The sequence below is a fragment of the Podarcis pityusensis genome, assembly GCF_964106645.2.
Source record: "Podarcis pityusensis genome assembly, chromosome: 8".
In the NCBI taxonomy this organism is placed as follows: domain Eukaryota; kingdom Metazoa; phylum Chordata; class Lepidosauria; order Squamata; family Lacertidae; genus Podarcis; species Podarcis pityusensis.
The window spans coordinates 3,282,067-3,309,781 of NC_138033.1; the positions used below are offsets into that span (position 1 = coordinate 3,282,067).

General features: G+C 48.8%; 2 protein-coding genes across 2 annotated transcripts; one reads left to right on the plus strand and one right to left on the minus strand.

Moving 5' to 3' along the window:
- Window positions 1-8,915: 8,915 nt before the first annotated feature.
- On the plus strand, window positions 8,916-12,449 carry SYCN (syncollin). Its single transcript, XM_081019519.1, has one exon. The coding sequence runs from the start codon at window positions 9,443-9,445 to the stop codon at window positions 9,839-9,841; it is 399 nt and encodes a 132-aa protein (XP_080875645.1). The 5' UTR covers window positions 8,916-9,442; the 3' UTR covers window positions 9,842-12,449.
- Window positions 12,450-13,195: 746 nt separating this feature from the next.
- On the minus strand, window positions 13,196-27,146 carry NCCRP1 (NCCRP1, F-box associated domain containing). The gene is made up of 6 exons (XM_081019543.1): window positions 26,934-27,146; window positions 20,801-20,872; window positions 18,371-18,458; window positions 17,373-17,468; window positions 14,651-14,795; window positions 13,196-13,785 (listed from the first exon to the last, which is right to left on the minus strand). Exons 1-6 carry the CDS (start codon window positions 27,061-27,063, stop codon window positions 13,645-13,647), a joined length of 672 nt encoding a protein of 223 aa, XP_080875669.1. The 5' UTR covers window positions 27,064-27,146; the 3' UTR covers window positions 13,196-13,644.
- Between the last annotated feature and the right edge of the window lie 569 nt (window positions 27,147-27,715).

Below are 27,715 nucleotides of genomic sequence, written 5' to 3' on the forward strand. Positions count from 1 at the left end.
GGTTGGTTTGGCTGAGAGATGGTGACTGGCACCCAATGAGCTCCATGGCTGGCTGGGAATTCGAACCCAGGTCTCTCCCAGATCCTAGTCCAAAAACCCGTAACCATCACACCACACGAGGTTTCACCGACGTACAAATTACCTACCTCTACCTCTCTTTCAAATCAGAAGCAGTGAAGGCAGTGAAGGTCCTGTGTGAGTGTCTGGAGGCGGTTGGAGGATGGATGACGGCTAACAGATTGAGGTTGAATCCTGACTAGACAGAAGTACTGTTTTTGGGGGACGGGTTTCTAGGAGGTTGGCGGGTGTGGGGGACTCCCTGGTCCTGAATGGGGCAACTGTGCCCCTGAAGGACCAGGTGCGCAGCCTGGGAGTCATTTAGGACTCACAGCTGTCCATGGAGGCGCAGGTTAATTCTGTGTCCAGGGCAGCTGTTTACCAGCTCCATCTGGTACGCAGGATGAGACCCTACCTGCCCGCAGACTGTCTGGCCAGAGTGGTGCATGCTCTAGTTATCTCCCGCTTGGACTACTGCAATGCGCTCTACGTGGGGCTTCCTTAGAAGGTGACCCGGAAACTACAACTAATCCAGAATGCGGCAGCTAGACTGGTGACTGGGAGTGGCCGCCGAGACCATATAACTCCGGTCTTGAAAGACCTACATTGGCTCCCAGGACGTTTCCGAGTGCAATTCAAAGTGTTGGTGCTGACCTTTAAAGCCCTAAACGGCCTCGGCCCAGGATACCTGAAGGAGCGTCTCCACCCCCATCGTTCTGCCTGGACGTGGAGGTCCAGCTCCGAGGGCCTTCTGGCCCTTCCCTCCCTGCGAGAAGCCAAGTTACAGGGAACCAGGCAGAGGGCCTTCTCGGTGGTGGCGCCCTCCCTGTGGAACGCCCTCCCACCAGATGTCAAAGAGAACAACTACTACCAGACTTTTAGAAGAAATCTGAAGGCAGCCCTGTTTAGAGAAGCTTTTAATGTTTGATGTATTACAGTATTTTAATATTTTTTGGGAAGCCGCCCAGAGTGGCTGGGGAAGCCCAGCCAGATGGGCGGGGTATAAATAAATTATTATTATTATTATTATTATTAGACACACAACAGGCTCCCTGTAAGGAAAGAGTTATTTTTGAACCAGCGCAGGCAGAACCAGGAACGCAGACTCCCGGCAAGAGCCAACTGAGACATCTGGATACACCTAAAGTTTTGCATCAGTTCTGGCTGATTAGATTGTCAATCACCGAGAGGCAATGGAAGAGGATGTAGATCCAGGGGGGAGAAGCTGAACACACCGATTCTCTTGCACTTCTGCAAAATGATTGACAACAGCTTCAAGGTCGAGGGCTTTTGATCATTTCTTTTCAATTGCCAACCCAACAGCAATGTTACTTAGTGATTCATCACCCATTCTGCTCCTCAAGTAGGTCTTAATTTGCCGCAGTCACGAAAACCGCATCCAGCCTTGCAAGGAGGTATTATTGTGGCGGCGGGGATCACTCAATGAACAAACAGTCATAAGCTTGCACTGCAGAGAGCTCAGACTTCCGGACGACGCTCCTCCAAGGTAGACTATCCAGGGAGAGTTGGCGGCTGCATCACCCCGATGTGCCCTCGGATCTCCTTGGACGAAGTCCAATGCCATCTAACCACTAGGACACATTGCCCTTTTTAAATATGGGAACAAAAGTATTGCTCCATTTGCCGAAGATATTTTGAGAAGCTATTAACCAGCCCACCCAGAGAAATAGCTGCACTTAACATTTTGCACCAATATTTCGTGTATATGTTTCAGTTCGAGACACACGAGTGACCTCAACACTTTCAGTCAACATGTAATCAGAGTATTTTTTAAAAAGTTAATGTCTTTTGCTTACAGGTACAATTAGGCTATGTCTCGCTCCAGACCTGGGGGGGGGGATTATGGGAGAAATTTCCTTGTTTGGGAGGGGCTTGCCTCTCTGCCCACCACCACCACCACCATAGCACCCCATTCCATGTCTCTGAGCTCTTATTTTTTTCCTCACTGGGCAAACATGTCCCCCCCCCCCCCAAAAAAATAATAATCTCAAGCTGTAAATTGGGTGGGAGTTAAAGGCCAACATAAAGGTAAAGGTAAAGGGACCCCTGACCATTAGGTCCAGTCGTGGCCGACTCTGGGGTTGCGGCACTCATCTCGCTTTACTGGCCGAGGGAGCCGGTGTACAGCTTCCGGGTCACGTGGCCAGCATGACTAAACCGCTTCTGCCAAACCAGAGCAGCACACGGAAACGTCGTTTACCTTCCCGCCGGAGTGGTACCTATTTATCTACTTGCACTTTGATGTGCTTTCAAACTGACAGGTTGGCAGGAGCAGGGACCGAGCAACGGGAGCTCACCCCGTCGCGGGGATTCGAACCGCCGACCTTCTGATCAGCAAGCCCTAGGCTCTGTGGTTTAACCCACAACGTCACCCGCGTCCCAACAAAGGCCAACATCCGCCTGAAATAAAAAATTTAAGGTCATATATATATATATATATATATATATATATATATAGTAAATATTCATAAATGTACCAACCAAGCACATACATAGCTGTGTGGACCACATGTCTGGAGCAGCACAGGAGGACCGCCCTGAAACCATTTTGACTCCCAAACTGACCAAATGTTTTCTCTGCAAGGAGGGAGGAGGGGGGGAGCCTCCCCATTGTCGTTTCCTTCACAAATCCTGTCTTAAGGGTATGTCTGTCTGTGTATGAATAGGGTGAGCCTGTGACCTGGCTCAGGAACTAAGTATTTATCATTACAAAAGACTGGCCAGGCTCCCCTGGGTATCCAATCAAGTGAGCATTAACAGGTAATCTGTCAGACGAGATAAACAACGCACTCAGATTGCTGCTGTAGACCGCCTTTTCTGTGATGTAGGTATGATATATATGGGGGGGGTCTTGAGCTCCAGGGCAGGGAATTTAAAATGTCTATATAAGGGCGGACACACCTGGGTTCTGGGTCTTCCTCCTCCTGCGTGTGAAGGGGGCACCCTGTTGCAACAGTTCAATAAAGATCAGGCTTACTAGCTGCTTTGCTTCTCAATATTCTCTGTTTGGCCTCTGTTATTTTCTCCTACCGATAGGTAACACACTTAAGGACTCCATACAGGCTCCGGAATACCCCATAAGGGAAAAGGAGCAGTTTTTCTTATAACATTACTCTTGTTTCTATTAAGCATTTTGTGTTTTTATCTCGTCATGTCTACATTGCCAACTGCCCTGAGTGCTGCAGATGACAGGCGGTATACAAATTTAATAAGTAATAATAATTTGGGGAAGGGTGGCAGCTCAGGAGTAGAAGGACCCGGGCTCAATCTCTGGTTGCCTCTTCAGGTAGAACTGGGACATCCCCTGCCTGAAACCCCAGAGAGATGCTGCCGGTCCGTGCAGACAGTACTGAACTAGAAGGACCAAGGAACCAATATAAGGCCACTTCTCCTGTTCCCATTTAAAACCAGCTCTGTGTTGAAAGTCATGAGGACTGGAATCCTTATTTTCAGGCTCACAGGTCAGTGGCAACCAGAGCACGTGCCTCGCTCAGGGTGCTGGGTTCAAATCCTGGGCAAAACTTCTGCTGCAGAAAAGACTTCCTGCTCAAAATGCCAGAGAGCTGCTGCCGGTCAGTGTATTTTTTCCCAAAAAAAATTTTTTTATTGGTTTTCACAATATTATAAACAAACAATCAAACACACAAGACAAACAAACAAAACAAACATAAATCATAGCCTTATTAAAAATTACAGTTACTAACTTTGTTAAGTGACTTCCTCGCATCCCCTTGGTTGAATTTCATTGCATGTCCTTTTAACGGTTTTCCAAATCCCAATTTTTATGAAATTTAACTTAAACATTAACATCCTTAAATCTTCACCTTATAGAATTAAACATATTAATTCATCACTTAAATAAAGTCCTAAGCCCATTAAGTATCTGCAAGCTATTTCCAGTTAGTTTAACTTAGCAAATTTAACTAAATAATCATTAAATTTATTCCATTCTTCCTGATACTCCTCCTCCTTCTGGTCGCGGACTCTTCCGGTTAGGTCGGCTAGCTCCGAAAAATCCATCATCTTTATCTGCTATTCTTCTATTGTTGGTAATTCTTGGGTTTTCCACTTTTTAGCTAACAAAATACGAGCAGCAGTTGTGGCATACAAAAATAATTTAACATCTTCCTTGGGCAATTCCAAACCTGTTATTCCAAGAAGAAAGGCCTCTGGTTTCTTTATAAATGTATATTTCAACATTTTTTTCAATTCATTATAAATCTTTTCCCAGATGTCTTTCACCCTGGGACAGGAGCCACCACATATGATAAAAGGTTCCTTCCTTTTCTTTACATTTCCAACATATATTGTCGCAATTATGATATATCTTTGCGAATTTTACAGGAGTCAAATACCATCTATACATCATGTTCATTATATTTTCCTTTAGCAAAGTACATGCGGTGAACTTGACCCCTTTCTTCCACAATCTTTCCCAATCCTCAAACATTATTTTATGTCCTACATCTCTTGCCCAATCTGTCATCACAGATTTAACTTGTTCATCTTGCCGGTCAGTGTAGGCGACATGGAGAGAAATGAAGGCAGGGTCTGACTCTGAAGATGCCTTGACCTCTCCACCCCCCCCTTGCTATCAAGATGAGAAGGCGGCTGGAATAAGAGCACCAGGACTTGGCAGCCACAGCTCATCCATCGGGGTGACCTTGAGGGTGACGCAGGTGGGTGGGTGCTGAGACGAGGGAGGCGGGTGCCCCCACCCAGGGGAAATCTGCACCTGGGCCTTGGGAGAGGCAGCAGGTGGAGGGCGGAGGAAAACAAAAATAGAAATGTTCCAATGTGGAAAGATTCGATAGACGATAGTCTCTGCAGGTGTTATTTTGGGGGAAGGTGGTGTTCCTGCTGTTTACCTGCTGGAAGTTGGGGGGCGGAGAGAAAGGAAGGGGACAGAAATGTCTCCACATTGTGGCCAAGTTAGGACCCCCATTTGGGACAGGGTTAGAGCTGGGAGGGACCCCCTCCACCAGGGTCATCTAGTCCAAGCTCAGCCATTAAGGTAAAGGGACCCCTGACCATTAGGTCCAGTTGTGGACGACTCTGGGGTTGCGGCGCTCATCTCGCTTTATTGGCCAAGGGAGCTGGTGTACAGCTTCCGGGTCATGTGGCCAGCATGACGAAGCCGCTTCTGGCGAACCAGAGCAGCGCACGGAAACGCCGTTTACCTTCCCGCCGGAGCGGTACCTATTTATCTACTTGCACTTTGAGGTGCTTTCGAACTGCTAGGTTGGCAGGAGCAGGGACCAAGCAACGGGAGCTCACCCCGTCGCGGGGATTCGAACCGCCGACCTTCTGATCGGCAAGTCCTAGGCTCTGTGGTTTAACCCACAGCGCCACCCATGTCCCATTAGCCTCACGGTTTTACAACATCCTGCACTTCCGAAGTTTGGGGAGAAAACATTTGGATTGTATAAACGTGACTGTGCTGGAAATGTTGAACTTTTTGGAGGAAAATATCTCCCGCCTCTCCTGGTATGCCCCGCGGAGGACCTTAAGGTCCACAAATGACAACATTTTGGAGGTCCCAGGTCACAAGGTGGTTAGATTGATCTCAACTAGGGCCAGGGCCTTTTCAGTACTGGCCCCGACTTGGTGGAATGCTCTGTCACAAGAGACCAGGGTCCTGTAGGACTTGACATCTTTCCGCAGGGCCTGCGAGACAGAGCTGTTCCGCCTGACTTTTGGTTTGGACTCAGTCTGACCCTTCTGTTTCCCTCCCCTTATGGTTTTGAGCTATGAGCTACTTTTAAAATGAGGCTGCATTTTAAATTGCATTTTAACCTGTATTTTAAATTGGGTTTTTTCTTTTCCTATTATGTTTTTACTGTAATTTTACTGGTGTTAGCCGCCCTGAGCCCAACTCTGGCCGGGAAGGGCTGGGTATAAGTAAAATTTATTATTATATTATTATTATTATTTTGAATTACATACCCACTGGATGAAATTTGACGACCTAAATGCATTTTCCATGCCTTTATCATGGCCAAAAGACTTGGTATTGATGCATTGGAAAAACGAACCTATGCCCCACTTTAGTCAATGAAGATTTGACAAGACTCACAACTTATGAATGGATTGCTTACAGATGTGGACTTTGAATGGAGAAGCATAATGGTATTTGGAACCCATTTATGACAGAATGTAGTAGGTTATAAATAACCACATATGTATTTGGATAATAATAACGCTTATATACCTAGGCCACGTGAGGGTCTTTCTTGTGTGCCTCCGCCATGAGGGGTCCAGGAGGTGGCAATGCGAGAACGGGGCCTTTTCTGCGGTGGCTCCCTGCTTGTGGAATGCTCTCCCCAGAGCGGCTCGCCTGGCACCGTTCTCTATAACCACCAGGCCTTTGGCCCCTTAGCTATCTGTGACCTAAATCTTTAGGTCCCATTGCTGAATTCACCAATTCATATTTCGTTTCCCATTCCAATAATATTATATATATTTTTGAGATCAGTTTTTTTTAAATTATTATTATTATTATTATTATTAATTTATTTATACCCCACTCATCTGGCTGGGTTTCCCCAGCCACTCTGGGCGGCTCCCAATAGAATATTGAAAACACGATATAAAACATCAAACATTAAAAACTTCCCTAAACAGGGCAGCCTTCAGTTTTACTTTACCATCTAGCGATTTACTTTCAAAATCAGACCGTTGTTGTTGTCTCTCTCTCTCTCTCTCTCTCTCTCTCTCTCTCTCTCTCTCTCTCTGCCTAACATCAATCTACAAATGGCTGACATTGAATCTGCTCCCCCGAGGAATAGCCCCATTGATCCTCTGCGACCAGTTCCAGTCAGGCTGGCAGACTGCAGTCCTGAACACTCTTCAGAAACTGGGTTTTGCCCCTCAAGCCTTTCTAAGTCTGGGGTTGGGCCAGGCAAAAGCCACAGTCAGGCAAAGAATCATAGACACCAAGAGACAACAGAACTGCTCAAGGTGCCCTGACTATAAAATTGGAGAAATCAAGAGATATATAGCTGCACCAGCAGCATATCTCTTCTTTTTCGTATCCAAAAATGCAAGAAGGGCTTTTACACTCACCAGAAGCTCGGCTCTGCCCTCGCCGGTCCTGGAAGGAGCCTTTTAAAAAGTCCCGTACGCTCAGAGACTTTGCGCCTGTTCACTGGGGGATATAGGAAGCCCAGAGCACTTGTTCTTTAGATGTCCCTTTTATGAAGAGGGACGCAGTAAGACCATCCTGATCAAATTTGCAGATGACACCAAACTGGGAGGGGTGGCTAACACCCCAGAGGACAGGATCACACTTCAAAACGACCTTGACAGATTAGAGAACTGGGCAAAAACAAACAAGATGAATTTTAACAGGGAGAAATGTAAAGTATTGCACTTGGGCAAAAAAAATGAGAGGCACAAATACAAGATGGGTGACACCTGGCTTGAGAGCAGTACATGTGAAAAGGATCTAGGAGTCTTGGTTGACCACAAACTTGACATGAGCCAACAGTGTGACGCGGCAGCTAAAAAAGCCAATGCAATTCTGGGCTGCATCAATAGGAGTATAGCATCTAGATCAAGGGAAGTAATAGTGCCACTGTATTCTGCTCTGGTCAGACCTCACCTGGAGTACTGTGTCCAGTTCTGGGCACCACAGTTCAAGAAGGACACTGACAAACTGGAACGTGTCCAGAGGAGGGCAACCAAAATGGTCAAAGGCCTGGAAACGATGCCTTATGAGGAACGGCCAGGGGAGCTGGGCATGTTTAGCCTGGAGAAGAGGAGGTTAAGGGGTGATATGATAGCCATGTTCAAATATATAAAAGGATGTCACATAGAGGAGGGAGAAAGGTTGTTTTCTGCTGCTCCAGAGAAGTGGACACGGAGCAATGGATCCAAACTACAAGAAAGAAGATTCCACCTAAACATTAGGAAGAACTTCCTGACAGTAAGAGCTGTTCGACAGTGGAATTTGCTGCCAAGGAGTGTGGTGGAGTCTCCTTCTTTGGAGGTCTTTAAGCAGAGGCTTGACAACCATATGTCAGGAGTGCTCTGATGGTGTTTCCTGCTTGGCAGGGGGTTGGACTCGATGGCCCTTGTGGTCTCTTCCAACTCTATGATTCTATGATTCTATTCTATGACCATTGATCCCCTGCTGGTGAGGCTTGCTGACCTTCCGGAAAAGCAAAAAGTTGACATTTTCCTGTTAGGCAAAGATCAGAAGACGACCCGGATGGTCGCCAGATTCTGTGTACAGATCTGTAGGCGCAGACCATCCCTCGACTCAAACTAGTTCGTTATCCCCAAACTCGGTTCCATAGGTGACTCTGAATTAACTCCCTGTGGTCGTTTATTGTTGGACATTGTTTTTAAATTTATTGTTGTACGTACATTGTTTTAATTGTTTGTTTTTCTTCTGTGACTATCCCCAAGTGTGTTTTATAAGCTGGTCTCTGACCGTAATAAATTATCTATCTATCTATCTATCTATCTATCTATCTATCATTTACCTGACGATACTGAAACAAAACAGAACTCCATTCTTGGATCTCTTCTTGTTTACAGTGGTACCACGGGTTACATATGCTTCAGGTTACATACGCTTCAGATTACATACTCTGCGAACCCAGAAATAGTGCTTCAGGTTAAGAACTTTGCTTCAGGATAAGAACAGAAATCGGGCTCCAGCGGTGCGGCAGCAGCAGGAGGCCCCATTAGCTAAAGTGGTGCTTCAGGTTAAGAACAGTTTCAGGTTAAGAACAGACCTCCGGAACGAATTAAGTACTTAAAGCGAGGTACCACTGTATTAAGTTTACAAGCACTTTCAGAAAAGCTGAATACAGTGGTACCTCTAGATACGAACGGGATCTGTTCCGGAGCCCCGTTCGCATCTAGAGGTAAACGTAACTAGCGACGGCACATCTGCGCACACACGCGTCGCTTTTCGCCACTTCCGCGCATGTGCATGACGTCATTTTGAGCATCTGCGCATGTGCAAGCAGCGAAACCCGGAAGTAATGCGCTCTGTTACTTCCAAATTGCCGCGGAGCACAACTTGAACGCACTCAACTCGAAGCGTATTCAACCCGAGGTATGACTGTATATCGCTGTACGTTCCCCAGTTCCTCTTAATATTTATTTTCTTCTGTGCACACAACGGTGTTTTTCTGTCCAGAATGTCCACCCCAAAAAAACAGGCGGTTGTGGGTGGGCGCCTTGATTTGCCAGCCACCTGGGTTGGCACAGGGCAGCCCAGCTTGCCACCTTCCCACCCATATCTCCCTCCTGCTATCTCTGTGCCCGCCTCGGCCCTGGGCGGCGCTCTATAAAAGCGAGCCTCCTCGCCAAAGGCTGCAACCTTCCTTCTCCCTCAACCGCTGCAACGATGAAGACTTCGCCAACCTTCCTCCTCGTCCCGCTGCTCTTCGCCATGGCCTGGGCCCAGTGCCCGGTGCCGGCCGATCTGAAGACTGCCAACGGCACCAAGATCTGCGCCCAGCTCTACACCAAGAACAGCCCCTACTACGACCAGTGCTGTGCTGGCAGTGTCCTGGTGGTGCCGCCGGACGAGGACCAGCCCTACATGCCATCTGCCTTCAACAACAAGGTGACCTCGCTGGTGGTGGGGCAGAGATGTGAGCTGACCGTCTGGTCCAGCAAGGGCAAAGGGGGCAAGACCCGCAAGTTCAAAGCCGGCGCCTTCCCGCGTCTCCAGGAAATCCGGAAGGGCATCTTCGGCGACTGGGCCAATGCCATCTCCGCCTACTATTGCAAGTGCAGTTGAGGAGGCCACGCCGGAGCCGTGCGAGATAGGACCCCGTGGCCACGAGCAGCTCTTGCCAGCCTGACCCTGCAGCACCCCAAGCGATGTTCCCACAGGTCTTGCAATGCGCCACTCTGTTGCCACTAAGGATTCTGGGATACCTCCCTCCCAGAATCCCCTGCTCCTGCCATGGCAAACGCTCTTGCCAACTGGAAGATCTTCTTCCCAGAATCCTCCACACTGCCCATGGCAAAATCTCCGGCCAACTGGGAGAAGTCTCTCCCAGAATCCTCTGCTCTCGTCACGTCTCCAGGGCAAATTCTCTGGTCAACTGGAAGATCTCCATCCCAGAATCCTCTGCGCTGCCCATGGCAAATTCTCTGGTCAACTGGAAGATCTCCCTCCCAGAATCCTCTGCGTTGCCCATGGCAAAATCTCTAGCCAACTGGGAGAGATCTCTCCCAGAATCCTCTGCTCTCGTCACGTCTCCAGGGCAAATTCTCTGGTCAACTGGAAGATCTCCATCCCAGAATCCTCTGCGCTGCCCATGGCAAATTCTCTGGTCAACTGGAAGATCTCCCTCCCAGAATCCTCTGCGTTGCCCATGGCAAAATCTCTAGCCAACTGGGTGATCTCTGCACCCAAACGAAATGCGAACCCACCTACCCCTGGGGGAAAAAATCCATCTTCTGATAGCAAGTAATTCACCTACAGGAACGACGTCACGAGAAAGCAGAAACCGGCAATTGAATTTATTTTTCACAACCGCAGCAGAGAAGGGGTTTCCTCCCTGAGCTTTGACGATCTCCAAGCTGGACACCTCGCTCGAAATATATGTAGCTTCTGGTGCTTTTAAGATCTTTCCTACATTCCCCACTTTGTTCTGGGTGTAGTGTTCTGGGTTTTTTTGGCTTTTTAAGACAGGCGTTTCATCTTCAAAGCCATTGTGTCTCTCTCTCTCTCTTTCTCTCTCCCCCCCCCCTCACAACTGCTTCCCCAGAGACCCGCTTTGCAGCAAGCGCTCCTTCTGCCTCGTCTAGGCCACTATTCCTCTGCGTTGCCACGATAAACATAATTAAAAGCGAAAGAACACGGCTTTCGGAACACGTTCCGTCTCTCTCTCTTTTTTGTAGCTCAAGGTCAGCAAATGATGGGTAGATTCTACTCTTTTCTCGCCTCTTGTAAACATTTAATTGGAAAGAGCTTTCAGGGAGCCGAGAGCAGAATACAATAATCCCCACCAAATTGTTTTCAATTTAACTCCCTTCCTTCGAGGCAGCTCCAAACTGGGCACCTCCAAAGGAGGGTGGGGTGCGAGATAAGGAGTTTGATCCAGGGCTTGCCACTTTGCCAATTTCAATGCCAGAGAGATCAACGCTTGAAGTTTGGGTGGGGGGAGGGTGCCTCTGAGCACAGGCAGAGTGCCACAGAACTGTATAGCTGGAAGGAGTCCCCGAGGTCAACAAATCTAAGCACCGCAATGCAGGAATCGCAGGATTTCTGACCGATGAAATCCCCCTACTTAGATGGAATAGCTGAGACTCTGAATCTCAGGGTTGCGGGTTTGAGCGCCACATCGGGCAAAAGATTCCTGTATCGCAGGGGGGTTGGACTAGATGACCCTCAGGGTCCCTTCAAACTCTATGATCCTATGAAAATGTCATAGAATCAGGCCAAAAAGCCGCCTTAGCCTTGATCCAGGGGTGGGGAGCAGAGACCACATCCTCCACTGGTCTTATGTCATGCCCTGAGCTTTTTGTCCCCGCCTGGAACCAAAGGATCATAGAATTCTAGCGAGGTGTGTGGGGGACCCCCAAAGGTCATCCAGACCAACCCCCTGCAATGCAGGAATCACAGATAAAGGATCGCTGGCAGATGGCCACCCAAGCTGTGCTTAAAAAGGTCCAAGGAAGGAGAACCCACCACTGTCCACTGTTGAACGACCTTTATCTTCAGAAAGGTTGACCGAATTTTTCGTCAGAATCTCCTTTCGTTGGTACTTGAAACCGGTGGTTCTGTTCCTGCCCTCCGTAGCAGCAAAAAATAAATAAATTTAGGCATCATCTTCCAGGGGAGAGTCCTTCAGGTATATTGGAAGATGGCTATGCAATCACCTCTTCCCTACTAAATGCATTTAGAGTTGCAACCTCAATGCCCAGTTTCTCATCTGTGCCATGGCAGTAAATGTAGATTTTCAATTTCTTTAACATCAGCAGTTACATCTAGACCAAAGGAGCGTTTCAGCCTCGTTCTTGAGTTTGTTTAAAATCTAAAACAGCTTATCTCGTATTCCTTTGTAAGTTTTTAAAAACCTTTTTGCAAAGGCAATACTAGAGTTTTCACAGCCGAGTCCTCAACTCCTTATTCCTACTGCTTGGCTTTCTTTAAATAGGGCTATGTCTAAAACTTGCCACTGAGGTTTTCAAACCTTTTTTGTAAACTCAGGGGAGCGTTCCAGCCCTGTTCTTGAGTTTGTTTAAAATCATTTAAGGTTTATGATTCCTCTATTTCCTTCTGAGGAAACTGAATAGTCCAGTGAAACGAGGTTTGTAGCCGGCATCCCATCAAGGCTTTGTTCAATTCTAGGTTTTTCTAATTTTTTTCCTTCAGCTTTTTGATTTTTGTTATTTAGTTTAATTCTAGAAGATAATACCTCTTGTTTCAGGGATATACGGAAAATTTCTATGTTTCTGGCTTCAAGGAGATGCACAGCGGCACTCCAGACTCCGAATATATTGGAGCTGGCTGTGGTTCCGTCATATCTTCTCCAGGCTAAATATTCCCAACTCCCTTGACAGTGGAACAGTCTCCCTCGCGAGGTGGTGGGCTCTCCTTCCTTGGAGCCATTTAAGCAGAGGTTGGGTGGCCATCTGTCATGGATGCTTCAACTGAGATTCCTGCATTGCAGCGGGTTGGACTAGATGTCCTTTGGGTGTCCCATTCCTACAATTCTGTGATTCTCTTCTCGGTTTCCAGGCCCTCTCTGTTCTTCCCTCTCTGCTACGGAACCACAGCCAGTTCCAATATATTTGGAGTCTGGAGTGCCGCTGTGCATCTCCTTGAAGACGGAAACATAGAAAATTTCCTTATATTGAATCAGGATAGTGGTCCATCTAGATCAGTATTGGAGACACTGACTGGCAGCTGCTCTGCAGGTAGGGTGTCTCCCAGCCCTACCTGAAGATGCTGCCAGTCAAAGTTGGGACCTAAGCTATGGAGCACTGAACCCCATCTTCTCTCCCCAAACCACCACCCCTGCAAGGTAGGCCAGCGTTACGATACGATAATCTTTATTGTCATTGTCCCATATAGAACAATGAAATTAAAAAATCTACATTTACTGCCATGGCACAGATGGGAAACTGGGCATTGAGGTTGCAGCGCTAAATTGCATTTAGTAGGGAAGAAGCCTCGCCGACTTGCTTCCGAGTAAGCCTGTGCAGGAGTGCAAAGGGTAGGCTTCACCTGCTAGGAAGCCCCCAGTTTAGCTGGGGAGGTGTCAGGTCTACAGGGAGGGGTTGATCCGAGAAAGCAAGGAACCAGGGATTAGCCCCCAAACCTTTTCCCAGCAAGCCATATCCCTGACCCGGAATAAAATGGCGTCAGGAAGAACAATGGTGCCTCTGAACATGGGCAGAGTGTCTTCCTCTATATACTACAAAGATGCTGTTTGTAGTTTCACATCTGCTTTTAATCAAGATGCAAGAAAACATCTTTCGCGGGTGGGTCTTCTTACAGGATCTGGGCGGCTCAGGTAACCCCCTGAACCCCCCCTTTGATGCCCCACACAATGCCTGACCACCCCACCGCTCCCCCAAACGCCATCAGTCCTGCAGCTGGGCAGAGACGCTGCTGTCCGTCACTCTCGTCCGGAGGAATCCAGCCGGCGTCTCGACCTCTTTGGCCTTGTGGAAGAAGTGGACATAGCGCAGTCCTGCTCCATAGCGCTGGAATACGTGGGAGACCTTGAAAGAGATCGAGAAGGGGGGGACGGTCTCAGTCCACAAGGCTACAACCACAGGGGCGCCGGGCTGGAGACCCCACAGTTCCTCCAGCTTAATGCACACATATGTACCCATTTCTCGGACAGGCAAACTGAGTCCTTAGGGGGTTTTTATGACAGCAGGCCATGCGGCTCAGCCAACCCAGTGAGACCCAGATCAGTCAGCGTTTGGGGCATTTTAGTGTAGAGAAAAAGCGAGGAAGTGGCGACATGATGGAACTTTATAAAATTGTACATGTCATGCGGGAAGTGGGTAGAAAAAAGCTTTCTTCCATTGCTTGTGCATGTCCACGAGAACTTGTGGACATCCAGGAGTTTGCAAAACAAGATTGAGGAACTCCCCTATGAAGAACGGTTACAGTGTTTGGCATTTTAAAGTTTTGAATCATAGAATTACAGAGCTGGAAAGGACCCAGAGGTCATCCAGTCCAACCCCCTGCAATGTAGGAATATGCAGCTTTCCCGTGGGGGGATCGAACCTGCAACCTTGGCCTTATCAGCACAGCGCTCTAGCCAACTGAGGAGACACGGTGCTTTATATTACAAAGGGCACAAAGGAAGCAGATAGAGAAAAGATTTCCCCTGTCTCGTAAAATGAAGTCCTTCTTTAAACAGCGCACGGTTAAACTGTGGAACTCCCTGCCACATGGCCCCCAACTGGGATGGCTTTAAAGGAGGATTAGAAAAATTCAGGGGGGAAGACAAGGTTATCGATGGCTATGCTGTGCCCTCCACAGCAATGCTCCTGAACACCAGCTGCTGGAAACTGTGGGAGTGGAGTGTGTCTTGTGTTCGAATCTTGATTGCCCACCCAACCCAGCTCTTACGTGATGCCAGTTCTTGTTTTCCTGCCCGTCCTGCTCGCCCTCATGCGCCACATAGTGAAATTCACCCATCACTGTGGCCCTGTCTGCTCCCAGGAGCCGGACGTGGAGTTCATAGACAGAGTCAGCCAGTTTGCTGTTTTCGTACCTGTAGGGAGAAAGAAGTCGTGTTGGGGCTGATGGTTTTGTCCACGCAAAACTGGCTTTATCACTGCAGAACTGCTGCCCTCTGGTGGTCCAAAATAAAGCATGTGTGAAGACACTTTTGCACCTGATTTACTAGATATACCGTATTTTTTGCTCTATAAGACTCACTTGAGCGAATGCAGGCTGCGCAGCTATCCCAGAAGCCAGAACAGCAAGAGGGATTGCTGCTTTCACTGCGCAGCGATCCCTCCTGCTGTTCTTGCTTCTGAGATTCAGAATATTTTTTTCTTGTTTTCCTCCTCCAAAAACTAGGTGCGTCTTGTGGTCTGGTGCGTCTTATAGAGCGAAAAATACGGTATTTAGTGACGGTGCAATTGCATCTTACATGCATTTAACCTCTGCAATTTCAAACATATGTGGCTGAAAGCAAGCTGAATGAAATTGTGCGAGATGTGCCCCTCCCATTCATCACGCCCCCACCCAAAAAAACCCACACACATTGTAGTGATGTATGGAAGTGAGAGCTGGACCATAAAGAAGGCTGATCGCTGAAGAATGGATGCTTTTGAATTCTGGTGCTGGAGGAGACTCTAGAGAGTCCCATGGACTGCAAGAAGATCAAATGCATCCATTCTGAAGGAAATCAGCCCTGAGTGCTCACTGGAAGGACAGATCCTGAAGCTGAGGCTCCAAGACTTTGGCCACCTCATGAGAAGAGACGACTCCCTGGAAAAGACCCTGATGTTGGGAAAGATGGAGGGCACAAGGAGAAGGGGACGACAGAGGACGAGATGGTGGGACAGTGTTCTCGAAGCGACCAGCCTGAGTTTGACCAAACTGCGGGAGGCAGTGGAAGATAGGAGTGCCTGGCGTGCTCTGGTCCAGGGGGTCGCGAAGAGTCGGACACGACTAAACGACTAAACGACTAAACAACAACAACAACAATTTGAACCAGGGCTCTCCAAGGCTTAGCCTGGAATTTTGCTATCAGAATATATCAGGGATGTCCAACTCCCAATAGACTGCGATCTACTCACAATGTAAAAAAACTGGCAGTGATTTTAGGAAGCCAAAGTTGTGGAGATTTGGGTCCCCCCCCCCCCTTTTCTGCTTTTCTGTAAGGAAATTGCTGAGGGGCCGGAGATCAACCAGGATCTACCAGGAACACCCCACGATCTACCAGTAGATCATAGAGTCATAGATCTACCAGTTGGACATGCCTGGAATATATTCTAAGCAAGGGATGAATGCATCTGAGCATGTACAAAGTTTATTTCCCTCACTCCTGTGGAACTGCCAGCCTTGGGGATCTTGCCCCTAAAAATAGGCTACTCATCAGTGGTGTCAGGGAGAATCTTTGACAGAGATACAGGGGTAAGGGAGCATGTCAGAGACCAGGACAGGGGAGGTAAAAGATCATCATCAAAATATTAAAAATACAATAAAACATCAGACATTAAAAATTCCCTAAACTATGGGACTGATGGGAAGGATTCTGCCACAGACCGTCTGCACGGCCCTTGCACAAATCACTTATTTCACGAAGCAGAGCCCAGGTTGTTTTGGAGTTGAAGGACAGGCTTCCAGTTCAAACAGCATAACTTTCTAGGTAGCATCAAGCCCCAGCACTTATTTTTAGAGAGCCAGTGACGCTCTCAGTGTGCTTCTTGCCCACTGTGCCAAACAAGGCCAGGAAAGAACCGGGGTCGTAGAATCATAAAACTGTAGACTTGCAAGGGACCCTCAAGGTGTTAGAATTCCTGCTCCGTGATTGCAGTCATGGGATTGTTGTCTATCACATGATGGAGTATGTTTTGACTCCACCGAGTGGGAAGTGACGGAGACAGGATGTTTGTGTTCCTGCGTTCCGTGAAGTGGGACTATTATGTACTGAGTTGAATAGGATCCAAAATGCAGCAGTCTGATTGGTCCTAGAACAATAGGATTCAGAATGCAGCAGTCTGATTGGTCCACAGGAGCCACCCAATCCAGCTCCAGGTGGAAGTGAATCCGCAACCTGATTGGCCTACAGGAGAATCCCGGAATTAGCCAATCACGTGGGGCCCATTGTGTAAATAATGTATATAAAGCAGACATTCTGGGGGAACTTCCATTCCTCCTCACCACTATGAGCTGAATAAAGAGCATGAAATCCATACTCGACTCCAAGTATATTTCAGGGACTATTGCCCTTTGTTCTTTTTCTCTTTGCTGTCTGATGCTAGAGAGAGAGGGAGCCATGGTGCAGTGCTCCGCGTGCATTTATACGTAAATAAAGTAGATTAGCCAAAATGCTGAGTTGCTGAGGTCTGTCACGCAAGCTGCGCAGACTCTGCGGATCCCTAAATGTGCCGATGTCTGTTGGCATCGGTTGCTGTGATGTTCGGGCAGAAGAAAGCTTTTGAAGCTCCCGAACGATCGACCAGGAGGGACAGAACATGCCAGTCGTGGCATGTGACTCTGCCAGGGTCCTACTTGAGTGTAGGACGGGCTCCTGACATCCAGGGTCATCCAGTCCAACCCCCTGCAATGCAGGAATGCAGGGGGAACTAACCGCCGCCAGGCCACACACACTTACCAATCCATGACGGTGATGTTTGGCTGGTATGAATCCAGTAGCTCCTCCCAAAATCCATCGGCCACCAAGTCTATGTGTTGCTGCTTAACGCACCAGCTAGAAAGGGCGAAAGGGAGAGAAGGAAGCAGGTCAGCTGTTCCAATGAGACTCAAAGAGACAAGACCAGCTCACAGGGACTCCAGTGCTGGATTTACGTATAAGCTAAAGATGCTATAGCTTAGGGCCCCACTCTCTTGGGGGGCCCAAAAAAATTTAAAGCAAAAAAACTTGGATGCACATTTCCAAAATATAAGATAAACAACAAATAAAATAAAGCTTATATACAGCAACAGTGTTTTGTGTTGTGTAGGCTCCTGTGATGTAAGTCATGGACCCCACCTGCTAGCCTGCTCCCTAAAATATCACTGGTTTGCTCCTTTCTATATATAGGGTAGGGACGCGGGTGGCGCTGTGGGTTAAACCACTGAGCCTAGGGCTTGCTGATCAGAAGGTTGGCGGTTCGAATCTCCGTGACGGGGTGAGCTCCCATTGCTCAGTCCCTGCTCCTGCCAACCTAGCAGTTCAAAAGCATGTCAAAGTGCAAGTAGATAAATAGGTACTGCTCCAGCGGGAAGGTAAACGGCGTTTCCGTGCGCTGCTCTGGTTCGCCAGAAGCGGCTTAGTCCTGCTGGCCACATGACCCGGAAGCTGTACGCCGGCTCCCTCGGCCAATAAAGCGAGATGAGCGCCGCAACCCCAGAGTCGGCCATGACTGGACTTTACCTTTTATATATAGGGTGCTGACATTCTGCATGGACTGGTTCCACAGCAACATGTACAAATGGCTTGAGATACCTATTAGGTCCATATATTACCATATAGCATATATTCAACACAAAAAACAGCGACCATTTGTTGTTGACAAAGGAAAGCTGGACATAGAAAGGGCCCCATTACCTTCAATAGTTTAGGGCCTCATCAAACCTAAATCCGGCCCTGCCAGTGAGTCCCCCACTCACCTATAGCGTGGCAAGATGGACTTTGGGGCGACCTCTGTCTTGTCTGCCTCCAAGGGCTCAATGCTAACTTGCCAGCCTTTGAAAATACCTGTGGGGAGAGATGGAAAGGGGACCCCCCCAAGAGGAAGGGGAAATGGTTTTAGCAGATTGTCATTTTCCTGTGACCCTGCATTCTGGCATCTCAAGCCAGGTGCCCCTGAGCATACACAGAACGCTTTCCCCCCTCTAGATGGAACATGTGGGTCTCCTCCCCAAAAATAAACACAATAGCACGGTGTCCCTGAGCTTGTGCAGCTTCCGAATAAAAATATATGTATTTATTTCATAAAATTTGTACACCACTTGGTTGCAAAAGAAAAGAAAGCCTCAAAGTGGCTTACAAAACAAGAAAAAGATCTATTTAAAACATTCGAAAGGTAAAACAGCAATAAAAACAAAACTCGCATCAGCTTTCTAAATATATTGGAAGGCTTGTCTGAACAAGAAAGCTTTTAACATGTACAGAAAAAAATACAGTGAAGGCAACCCCCTGGTGTCAAGGGGCAGGGAGTTCCAAAGACCAAGTTATTACAAACGCGGAATTGTGATTTTGAGGCACCTGCAACAGGGGAAAAAAGGAATGAATTCCTATGCCCCACAAATAACCCAGAGATGCATTTTAAATAAAAGGACACATTCTACTCATGTAAAAACATGCTGATTCCCGGACCGTCCGTGGGCCGGATTGAGAAGGCGGTTGGGCCGGATCTGGCCCATGGGCCTTAGGTTGCCTATCCCTGTACTAATAGTAACACCTTGAACTTGGTCTGGTAGCAAATTGGACACCAGGGAAGATCTCTTGAGCACAGGCGCTATATGCTGACAAGGCCTCTCACCTATCAGCAATCGTGCTGCAGCATTCGGCGCCGACTGCATGTTCTGGATCAAGCCCAAGGGAAGCCCCACTGAGGGAATGATACAGAATTCACAACCTGGTCCACTGTCTCAACTATTTTGCATCAATGCAAACACAAGCTATGTTATGTACTGAAGTTCTCACCCTGGACCAGCAGGGGGATACTGTAGATAGTTTTCACTCAGGTCCACATATGCAAATAAGGGATTGAAAGTGACGTTCAGTGATTGGATAGTTACAGAAAGTGGTTACTGTTGCGTTGTAGTGGAGCTCTATATAAGCAGGCTGGCTGAACCCTTCAGTTCAGTTCTGTTCTGGCCTCTTGAATAAACAAGAGCTTTTTGAAGAATCGCTGTGATATGTTCACCCACAACTTAACAAGCTACATCCTAGGTTCTTAAAAAAACAAACCAAACTCACTTCCTATCAAGGAAATTGCCTTTTACGCATGCTTCTGGGGCCAGGTATCTCAAAAGGCCTGGTGTAAAAATCGGGGTCACTTTTGCACCAATCCCTTGCTCAAAGGACTCGCAATTCCGTGCAGGTCTGCTTGTCGGTCAGAGGAAAGAATTGCAGACTGTAACCAGGCATAAGGAAAAGCAAAGTTGGGAAGCAAAGTTTCTCCCCTTAAGACAGCAAGAGGAAGAAGCAGCCTTGATCTGGGTTTACGTCATGGGTAGGCAAACTAAGGCCCGGGGGCCGGATCCAGCCCAATCGCCTTCTAAATCTGGCCCACGGATGGTCCGGGAATCAGCGTGTTTTTACATGAGTAGAATGTGTGCTTTTATTTAAAGTGCATCTCTGGGTTATTTGTGGAGCATAGGAATTCGTTCATATCCCCCCCCCAAAAAAAATAGTCTGGACCCCCACAAGGCCTGAGGGGCAGTGGACCGGCCCCCTGATGAAAATGTTTGCTGACCCCTGGTTTACAGCATATTTTAAAAGTTCCATTTCCCCCATCACAGAAACACCTCCTTGGAAACGCAACATTTATGTGCAACACAGAAACATCACAGATATCAGTCAGAAATCTGAACCTGTGACTTGACACCTGTCCCTCAAGTCATTTTGTAAGTCTTTGTCTCCCACCTTGGGCAACTCATTTCCATTTCCTTTTGACATTCTGATCCGTTTAGTCTGGCTTGAGTCATCTGATCGCTTGTTCAAACATTTCTCTATGGATGGCTCGATTTATGCTCTTCCTCCCATTGTGAAACCGTAATCCGTCCCCCTGACAGGTCCTGCTATGTTGCTGTCACGCTTAAAGGATTACGGCCGTCAGTGACCTGGGTCAGAGAACTGCTGTTCCAAAGCTTCCCAGAATATGATTTTGTGGTTTCTGGTTTGAGTTTTATTATCAATAAACTGATTTTTACGCTCGCTGTGTGTTTTTATTCCTAAGGAGTGAGTTTTCAGCTTCTATCGATAACTTCCACTCAGGAGGAAATTAACAAGTTGCACATGCCAGCCAGCTCTGGGCTTGCAAGGAGAGGCCCACAACCCCAATCGCCTCCCGCTGTCGCGCATTACCTCACCTTTAGGGTCCAGGGGATTCCAAGCTGCCCTGGGCAGCGTCAGGGGGGGCGCTGGCTCAGAAATATTCACACCTGTAAAATAAACGGGGGAAGAGGAAAATGCACTGAACCTTGATAATAAATAATAATAATAATAATAAAATTTTATTTATATCCCACCCTCCCCAGCCGAAGCCGGGCTCAGAGCGACTAACAACAGCAAAATAATACAGCATTCTAAAATCAATTCATTATAAAATCAGTTCAAATCAAATTGATGGCAACCGTTGGGCTAGAGTTCTGTGAAGAATTACCAAAGGAGGGAGTCAGGCTGTGCCCTGGCCAAAGGCCTGGTGGAACAGCTCCATCTTGCAGGCCCTGCGGAAAGATGTCAAGTCCCGCAGGGCCCTAGTCTCTTGTGACAGAGCGTTCTACCAGATCGGGGCCAGTACTGAAAAGGCCCTGCCTCTGGTCGAGGCCAGCCTTACCCCCCTTGGCCCGGGACCTCCAAGATGTTTTTGTTTGAAGACCGTAAGGTCCTCCGTGGGACATACCAGGAGAGGCGGCCCCGTAGGTACAAGGGTCCTAGGCCATATAGGGCTTTAAAGGTTAAAACCAGCACCTTAAACCTGATCCTGTACTCCACCGGGAGCCAGTGCAGATGGTATTGCACTGGGTGAATGTGATCCTGCAGCGAGGACCCCATAAGGATTGCTTTTAGCACCAAGCCCAGCCAGTGGCATAGCATGGGGGTGGGGACCCCAGGGCAACTGCAAAAAAAAAATATTACAGATGCACCTCTGCAGCTGCCACCTTAACAGGAGATCTGCACCCATGTCTTGCTGCTGCTTTGTCAGGCAGCAGCTGGAGGTACCAGTTACAGGACACAATACTTTCCTTGCCCTGGGAACCGGCAATCCTCGCTACGCCACTGCCCTACCCTGAACCTCTCTCACATGCACAGGTGATTCCTGCATTTCAAGGGGATGGACGGTTCCCTTCTAAGTAAACAGTTCTTTGTAAATCCCTCTGGCTGCCCCATTTTCCTGCTGCAAATTGCCTCCGTGGAAAGAAGCTTTTCCGGATAAAATATAAGGAGGCGGTGTGTTGATTGGAGGTGAGGAGATGGCTGTAAATTCCCCAGCAACTTCTCCCACTGAAATGCATTCAAAGGAGGCTGGAGGTATCCCGTTGGCCCTGTGAAATCAGGATACTGGACTACATGGGCCCCTTTGGGCTTTATCCAGCAGACACTTACTGCTTTCTTAAGAAAGGGCTGTGTTAATTGGGAGTGACGAGAGGAGGCCTGGAAGCTACAAGGCCTCCTTGCAAGCGTGCAAGGATTATGACTGCCAATTAATTACGGTAATTGCGGAGATCTTCCCGCACCCCCAGGCAAGCAGCACCAGCAAGGCCAAAAACAAGCTGTTTCAGAGCTCTGGGAGTTAATCTCCTGCACCCGCAAGTTTTAACATGTTTAGGCATCCGCCCTGCCTTGCAGCGGCCTGGAACCCTGACTAGCCAGAACAGTAAAAACTCTTCTTGGCTCAACATCAGAAAAAGCCGTTTGCTATTTTCTGGAAGGGAAACAGGCAAAGGACCTTTCATTAAAGTCTGACATTGTCGGATCTTGCAAGCGACCTCCTTGCTCTTCCCCACCACGTTCATTTGCATGCTTGCGGTCCATTGGCTGGAAGGATTCTAGAGTGAAAATCAACCCATTCATAAATACTGTGCAGATCTGACAGCTGATCACCAACCTTCCTGGCTGGGATGTAACAGAATGACTACGCACATTCCAACTTCTCAGACGCATTCCAGCTTCTCAGCAGCTGGGAGAGAGGTTGCCAACGTGGCGATAAGAAGCCTCTGAGCTCACCCACCTGCCCCACAGCCCCTTGGGCCAGCAGGTGGGGTGAGGGCAGCCCCCTGTTCCTCTCTTGAAAAGGACCTTTGGCTAAAGGAGAACGCTGGAAGAGTGAAAGTATTTCCCTCCTCTTTCAGATCTATGTGCTCTCTGGTCCTGAATGGGGTAACTGTGTCCCTGAAGGACCAGGTGCGCAGCCTGGGAGTCATTCTGGACTCACAGCTGTCCATGGAGACACAGGTCAATTCTGTGTCCAGGGCAGCTGTCTACCAGCTCCATCTGGTACGCAGGATGAGACCTTCCCTGCCCGCAGACTGTCTTGCCAGAGTGGTGCATGCTCTGGTTATCTCCTGCTTGGACTACTGCAATGCGCTCTACGTGGGGCTGCCTTTGAAGGTGACCCGGAAACTACAGCTAATCCAGAATGCGGCAGCTAGACTGGGGACTGGGAGCGGCCGCCGAGACCACATAACACTGGTCCTGAAAGACATACATTGGTTCCCAGTACGTTTCCGAGCACAATTCAAAGTGTTGGTGCTGACCTTTAAAACCCTAAAGGCCTTGGCCCAGTATACCTGAAGGAGCGTCTCCACCCCCATCGTTCTGCCCGGACACTGAGGTCCAGCTCCGAGGGCCTTCTGGCGGTTCCCTCACTGCAAGAAGCCAAGTTACAGGGAAGCAGGCAGAGGGCCTTATCAGAGGTGGCGCCCACCCTGTGGAATGTCCTCCCACCAGATGGGCAGGCTTTTAATATTTGATGAATTATTGTATTTTAATATTCTGCTGGAAGCCGTACAGAGTGGCTGGGGAAACCCAGCCAGATGGGTGGGGTGTATATATAATAAATTATTATTATTTCAGTCTCAGATTGATTCTGCCAGATCTGACTTTTACCCTGAACCCTTGGAAATGTAAATTGGGGTGGGTGGGTGTGTACCCTTCCTTCATATGTGTGCAGTGGGGTGGGGCGGGGTGTGCCGATCCGGAGAAGGATGAAAAGAAGAGAGTAGAAGGAAGAGAATATTCCAGAGTGTTCTGTGACATCACAGCAGTTGCTGCCAATGGTATCGGCTGAGCTACTTGCAGGTAAGCCTGTAAGGGACAGGCAGCTGATTCCTAAACTCAGCTAAGCCTCTTAGAACAAGCTCAAGTATTTGTGGCCTGGTAATGTGGTGGGACGCGGGTGGTGCTGTGGGATAAACCACAGAGCCTAGGACTTTCCGATCAGAAGGTTGGCGGTTCGAATCCCGTGACGGGGTGAGCTCCCGTTGCTCGGTCCCTGTTCCTGCCCACCTAGCAGTTCGAAAGCACAAAGTGCAAGTAGATAAATAGGTACCACTCCGGCGGGAAAGTAAATGGCGTTTCTGTGCGCTGCTCTGGTTCGCCAGAAGCGACTTGGCCATGCTGACCACATGACCCGGAAGCTGTACACTGGCTCCCTCGGCCAATAAAGCAAGATGAGCGCCGCAACCCCAGAGTCGGCCACAACTGGACCTAATGGTCAGGGGTCCCTTTACCTTTAAGGTGGCTGAAGGTGGAGACTTCTCTGCCTGCAAGAGATGAGCTACCTCTATGTTCCGTAAGATGCTCTAACTCAAATATGGACGTTATCGTAGACTCGCAACCCCAGCAGAATGCTAAGTCCTCTCAACACTCATCACTCAGCTCTTGCAATATCTACCCAACCTTCGGTGCGACAAGCACACCTAATTCCTGCAAACCTCCCTCCTAAATCCTGCATTCCATATTCCCGTTATTTTTCCCTCAGCCTCCACATCCAGATACGTTTTGAATCGTCTAAAGATTTTCTCCCTGTGCCACTGTAAATATATATACTGTATTTTTCGCTCAATAAGACGCACCAGACCACAAGACGCACCTAGTTTTTGGAGGAGGAAAACAAGAAAAAAAATATTCTGAATCCCAGAAGCCAGAACAGCAAGAGGGATCGCTGCGCAGTGAAAGCAGCAATCCCTCTTGCTGTTCTAGCTTCTGGGGATAGCTGTGCAGCCTGCATTCGCTCCATAAGACGCACACACATTTCCCCTTACTTTTTAGGAGGGAAAAAGTGAGTCTTATAGAGCAAAAAATACGGTATATATTTATAACGGCTCAAAGAGCAACTTACAAAATCAGTAAGATGAGCCTGTTTGCCTCCAGGCTTACAAATGAGAGACATGGCACAAGAGGAAAAGGGGAGGGGAGGGAGGAGGAAAACAAGCTAGCTCAGATGCTAACTCCTAGTAGCAAAACGCAAAATTGAATCGATGCAAAACTGTATATGCCTGTCACCTGATAAGCCAGCTGCTCAATGCTGTAACTCTGAGTGAGGAGCTGGCTGGCTGGCAAGTCAAGCCGTCTTCCTATCTCAGACTCCTGCAAGGGCAAGTCTAGCAAATAGCCATTGAACAGTGATCCCTGCTGGGAGAGAATCCACTTCAGTTAGAGGTATCTTTTAATGGGCAAACGTGTCCCTGCTTTCTAGTCTCTGATAAAGCACCGTCTGGCGGAGGAATGCCTTATTAGAATTCCTCTCGCGCCTTTCTTGCCAGCATTGTCATTCTTCAGAGTTCAGTTCTCTTCTCGGGGTCTCGGGAAGCTAAATCTACGAGGGGATGCATCTTGGCTCCAGCACATACCGTGTAAACACACAGGCGCGCCAGAAAGACACCACACAGAGCACGGTCTGCCTCCATCTCCTCTGCAGAGCTCTTAAGGTGTTTTTGTGTTGTTTTGTTTGTTTTGGGTTTGCTAGTTTCTCCAAGTCTGTCGTTTTAAGATTAAGAGGCAAGCGTGGCTTGACTCTTCAAGCACAGCAAGGGATGCTATTGCAAAGGAAACAGAAGTGGATCAGAGCAGCCTTCGCCCACCTGTCTTCTTCCAGGTGTTGCCAGACCACAACTCCCATCAGCACCCCAACCTGAGGCTGATGGGAGTTGTAGTTTGACAACATCAGGAGAACGCCGGGTGGACGAAGGCTCGAATATAGCTTCAGTAACATGTAGAGCATGGGGACGCGGGTGGCGCTGTGGGTTAAACCACAGAGCCTAGGGCTTGCCGATCAGAAGGTCGGTGGTTCGAATCCCCACGACGGGGTGAGCTCCCGTTCCTCGGTCCCTGCTCCTGCCCACCTAGCAGTTCGAAAGCACGAAGTTCAAGTAGATAAATAGGTACCGCTCCGGCAGGAAGGTAAAGGGCGTTTCCGTGCGCTGCTCTGGTTCGCCAGAAGCGGCTTAGTCATGCTGGCCACATGACCCGGAAGCTGTACGCCGGCTCCCTCGGCCAATAAAGCGAGATGAGCACCGCAACTCCAGAGTCGGTCACGACTGGACCTAATGGTCAGGGGTCCCTTTACCTTTTTAACATGTAGAGCAGGGGTCAGCAAATTTACCGCGCCTTGGGCCAGTGTCTCCAGCGCCGATCGCACGGTGGGCTGGAGGGTGAGGGAGCGCGTGCCCATACGCGTGCGCACACGCTATTTCCGGCGCACTTCCGGGTCAGAGGAGCACCAGAAATCGCTTGTGCGCATGTGCACGGGTCTCCTCTGACCCGGATGTGCACCACAAATAACGCTTGCGCATGTGCAAATAACTATTGCGCATGTGCACAAGCTATTTCTCTTTTTTTTTTAATCATTTTTATTGATTTTCCAATAAAGAACATCCAATTAAATATCCAATCATAATACTTCAATTAAAAAACCAAAAAACTAAAATAAAAAAGATCAAATTATAGTCCAAATTGTATTTATTAATTACTTGGGGCTACCCACGGTCTGGATCTCTGGAGCATATCTCCACATCTTAGTCCTGCTTCCGCACAAGCTAAGTGGGCAGCCGTGCAGCGCAGCGCTGGTAAGAGCGGGCAGCGGCAGTGGTTGCCGTGGGCTGGATAAACAAGTCCCTGGGCCTTATCCGGCCCCCGGGCCTTAGTTTGGGGACCCCTGATGTAGAGGCTTGGGAGATAGAAATATTTGATATTTCATTGATTCCTAGAACCACAGGCTTATAGAGTTGTACGGGACACCCAAAGGTCATCCAGCCCAACCCCATTCGAGGCAGCAATCGCGGCTAAGCAGTGCCAAAGGGGTCTTGCCCAAAACGCTTTGCTCCGGGGGTGGGGGACCACTTCTTGCAATGTTGACCCTTAGAAAGGCCGTTGGGGGTGGAGGTGGTCAACCCCCCTCTTTTGCAAAGCAGGCACCCCTCTTCCCCATCGACCCCCCCCCCCCAGGTCCCTTCGCAGGGGCTGAAGGAGAAGCGGGCGCCAGGGGGAGCCGCGTGGTACCTTCGGGGTTGGGATTCCGCAGCAGGTTTCTCTCGAAGGGCTTCAGCGCGGGGTCGGGGGCGATGGAGACCCCCGGAGGCGGCTGCTTCGGGGCTCGCTTCCTCTGTAGCTGCTGCTCCTCCGAAGCCATCGGAACAAGGGCAGGAGCTGCAGGGCAGAAAACCGGGCGGCGGCGGCGGGGAAGTTTTGCAAAGTGCCGGCGGGCGGCTTGCGCAAGGCTGTCCTACCTCGGAAGCTGGAGGGAGGGGAGAGGCGGGCCGGCGGCCACAGAAACTCCCGGAGGGAGGGCGGAAAGCGATGCAAAACGGCCTTCTGGAGCCGAGGAGACCCGCCCAGCAACCTGCCTCACCTCCACCCGTCTATTTCTATCCTGTTTGTTATATATTTGACTTTTGTCTCCAAGGAGCGCAAGGTGGCGCGCATGACGGGTCTCCTTTCCCATGTGTTTTATTTCGCGAAAATAACCCTGTGAGGGAGGTCCGGCTGAGAGGCGGCGACTAGTACAGTGGTACCTCGAGTTACAGACGCTTTAGGTTACAGACGCTTCAGGTTACAGACTCTGCTAACCCAGAAATAGTACCTCGGGTTAAGAACTTTGCTTCAGGATGAGAACAGAAATTGTGCTCTGGTGGCGCAGCAGGAGGCCCCATTAGTTAAAGTGGTGCTTCAGGTTAAGAACGGACCTCCGGAACGAATTAAGTACTTAACCCGAGGTACCACTGTAGTCCCCAAGGCCACAGTCAGCGAGCTTTATTATGGTCCAGTGGGGGTGGGATTTGAAC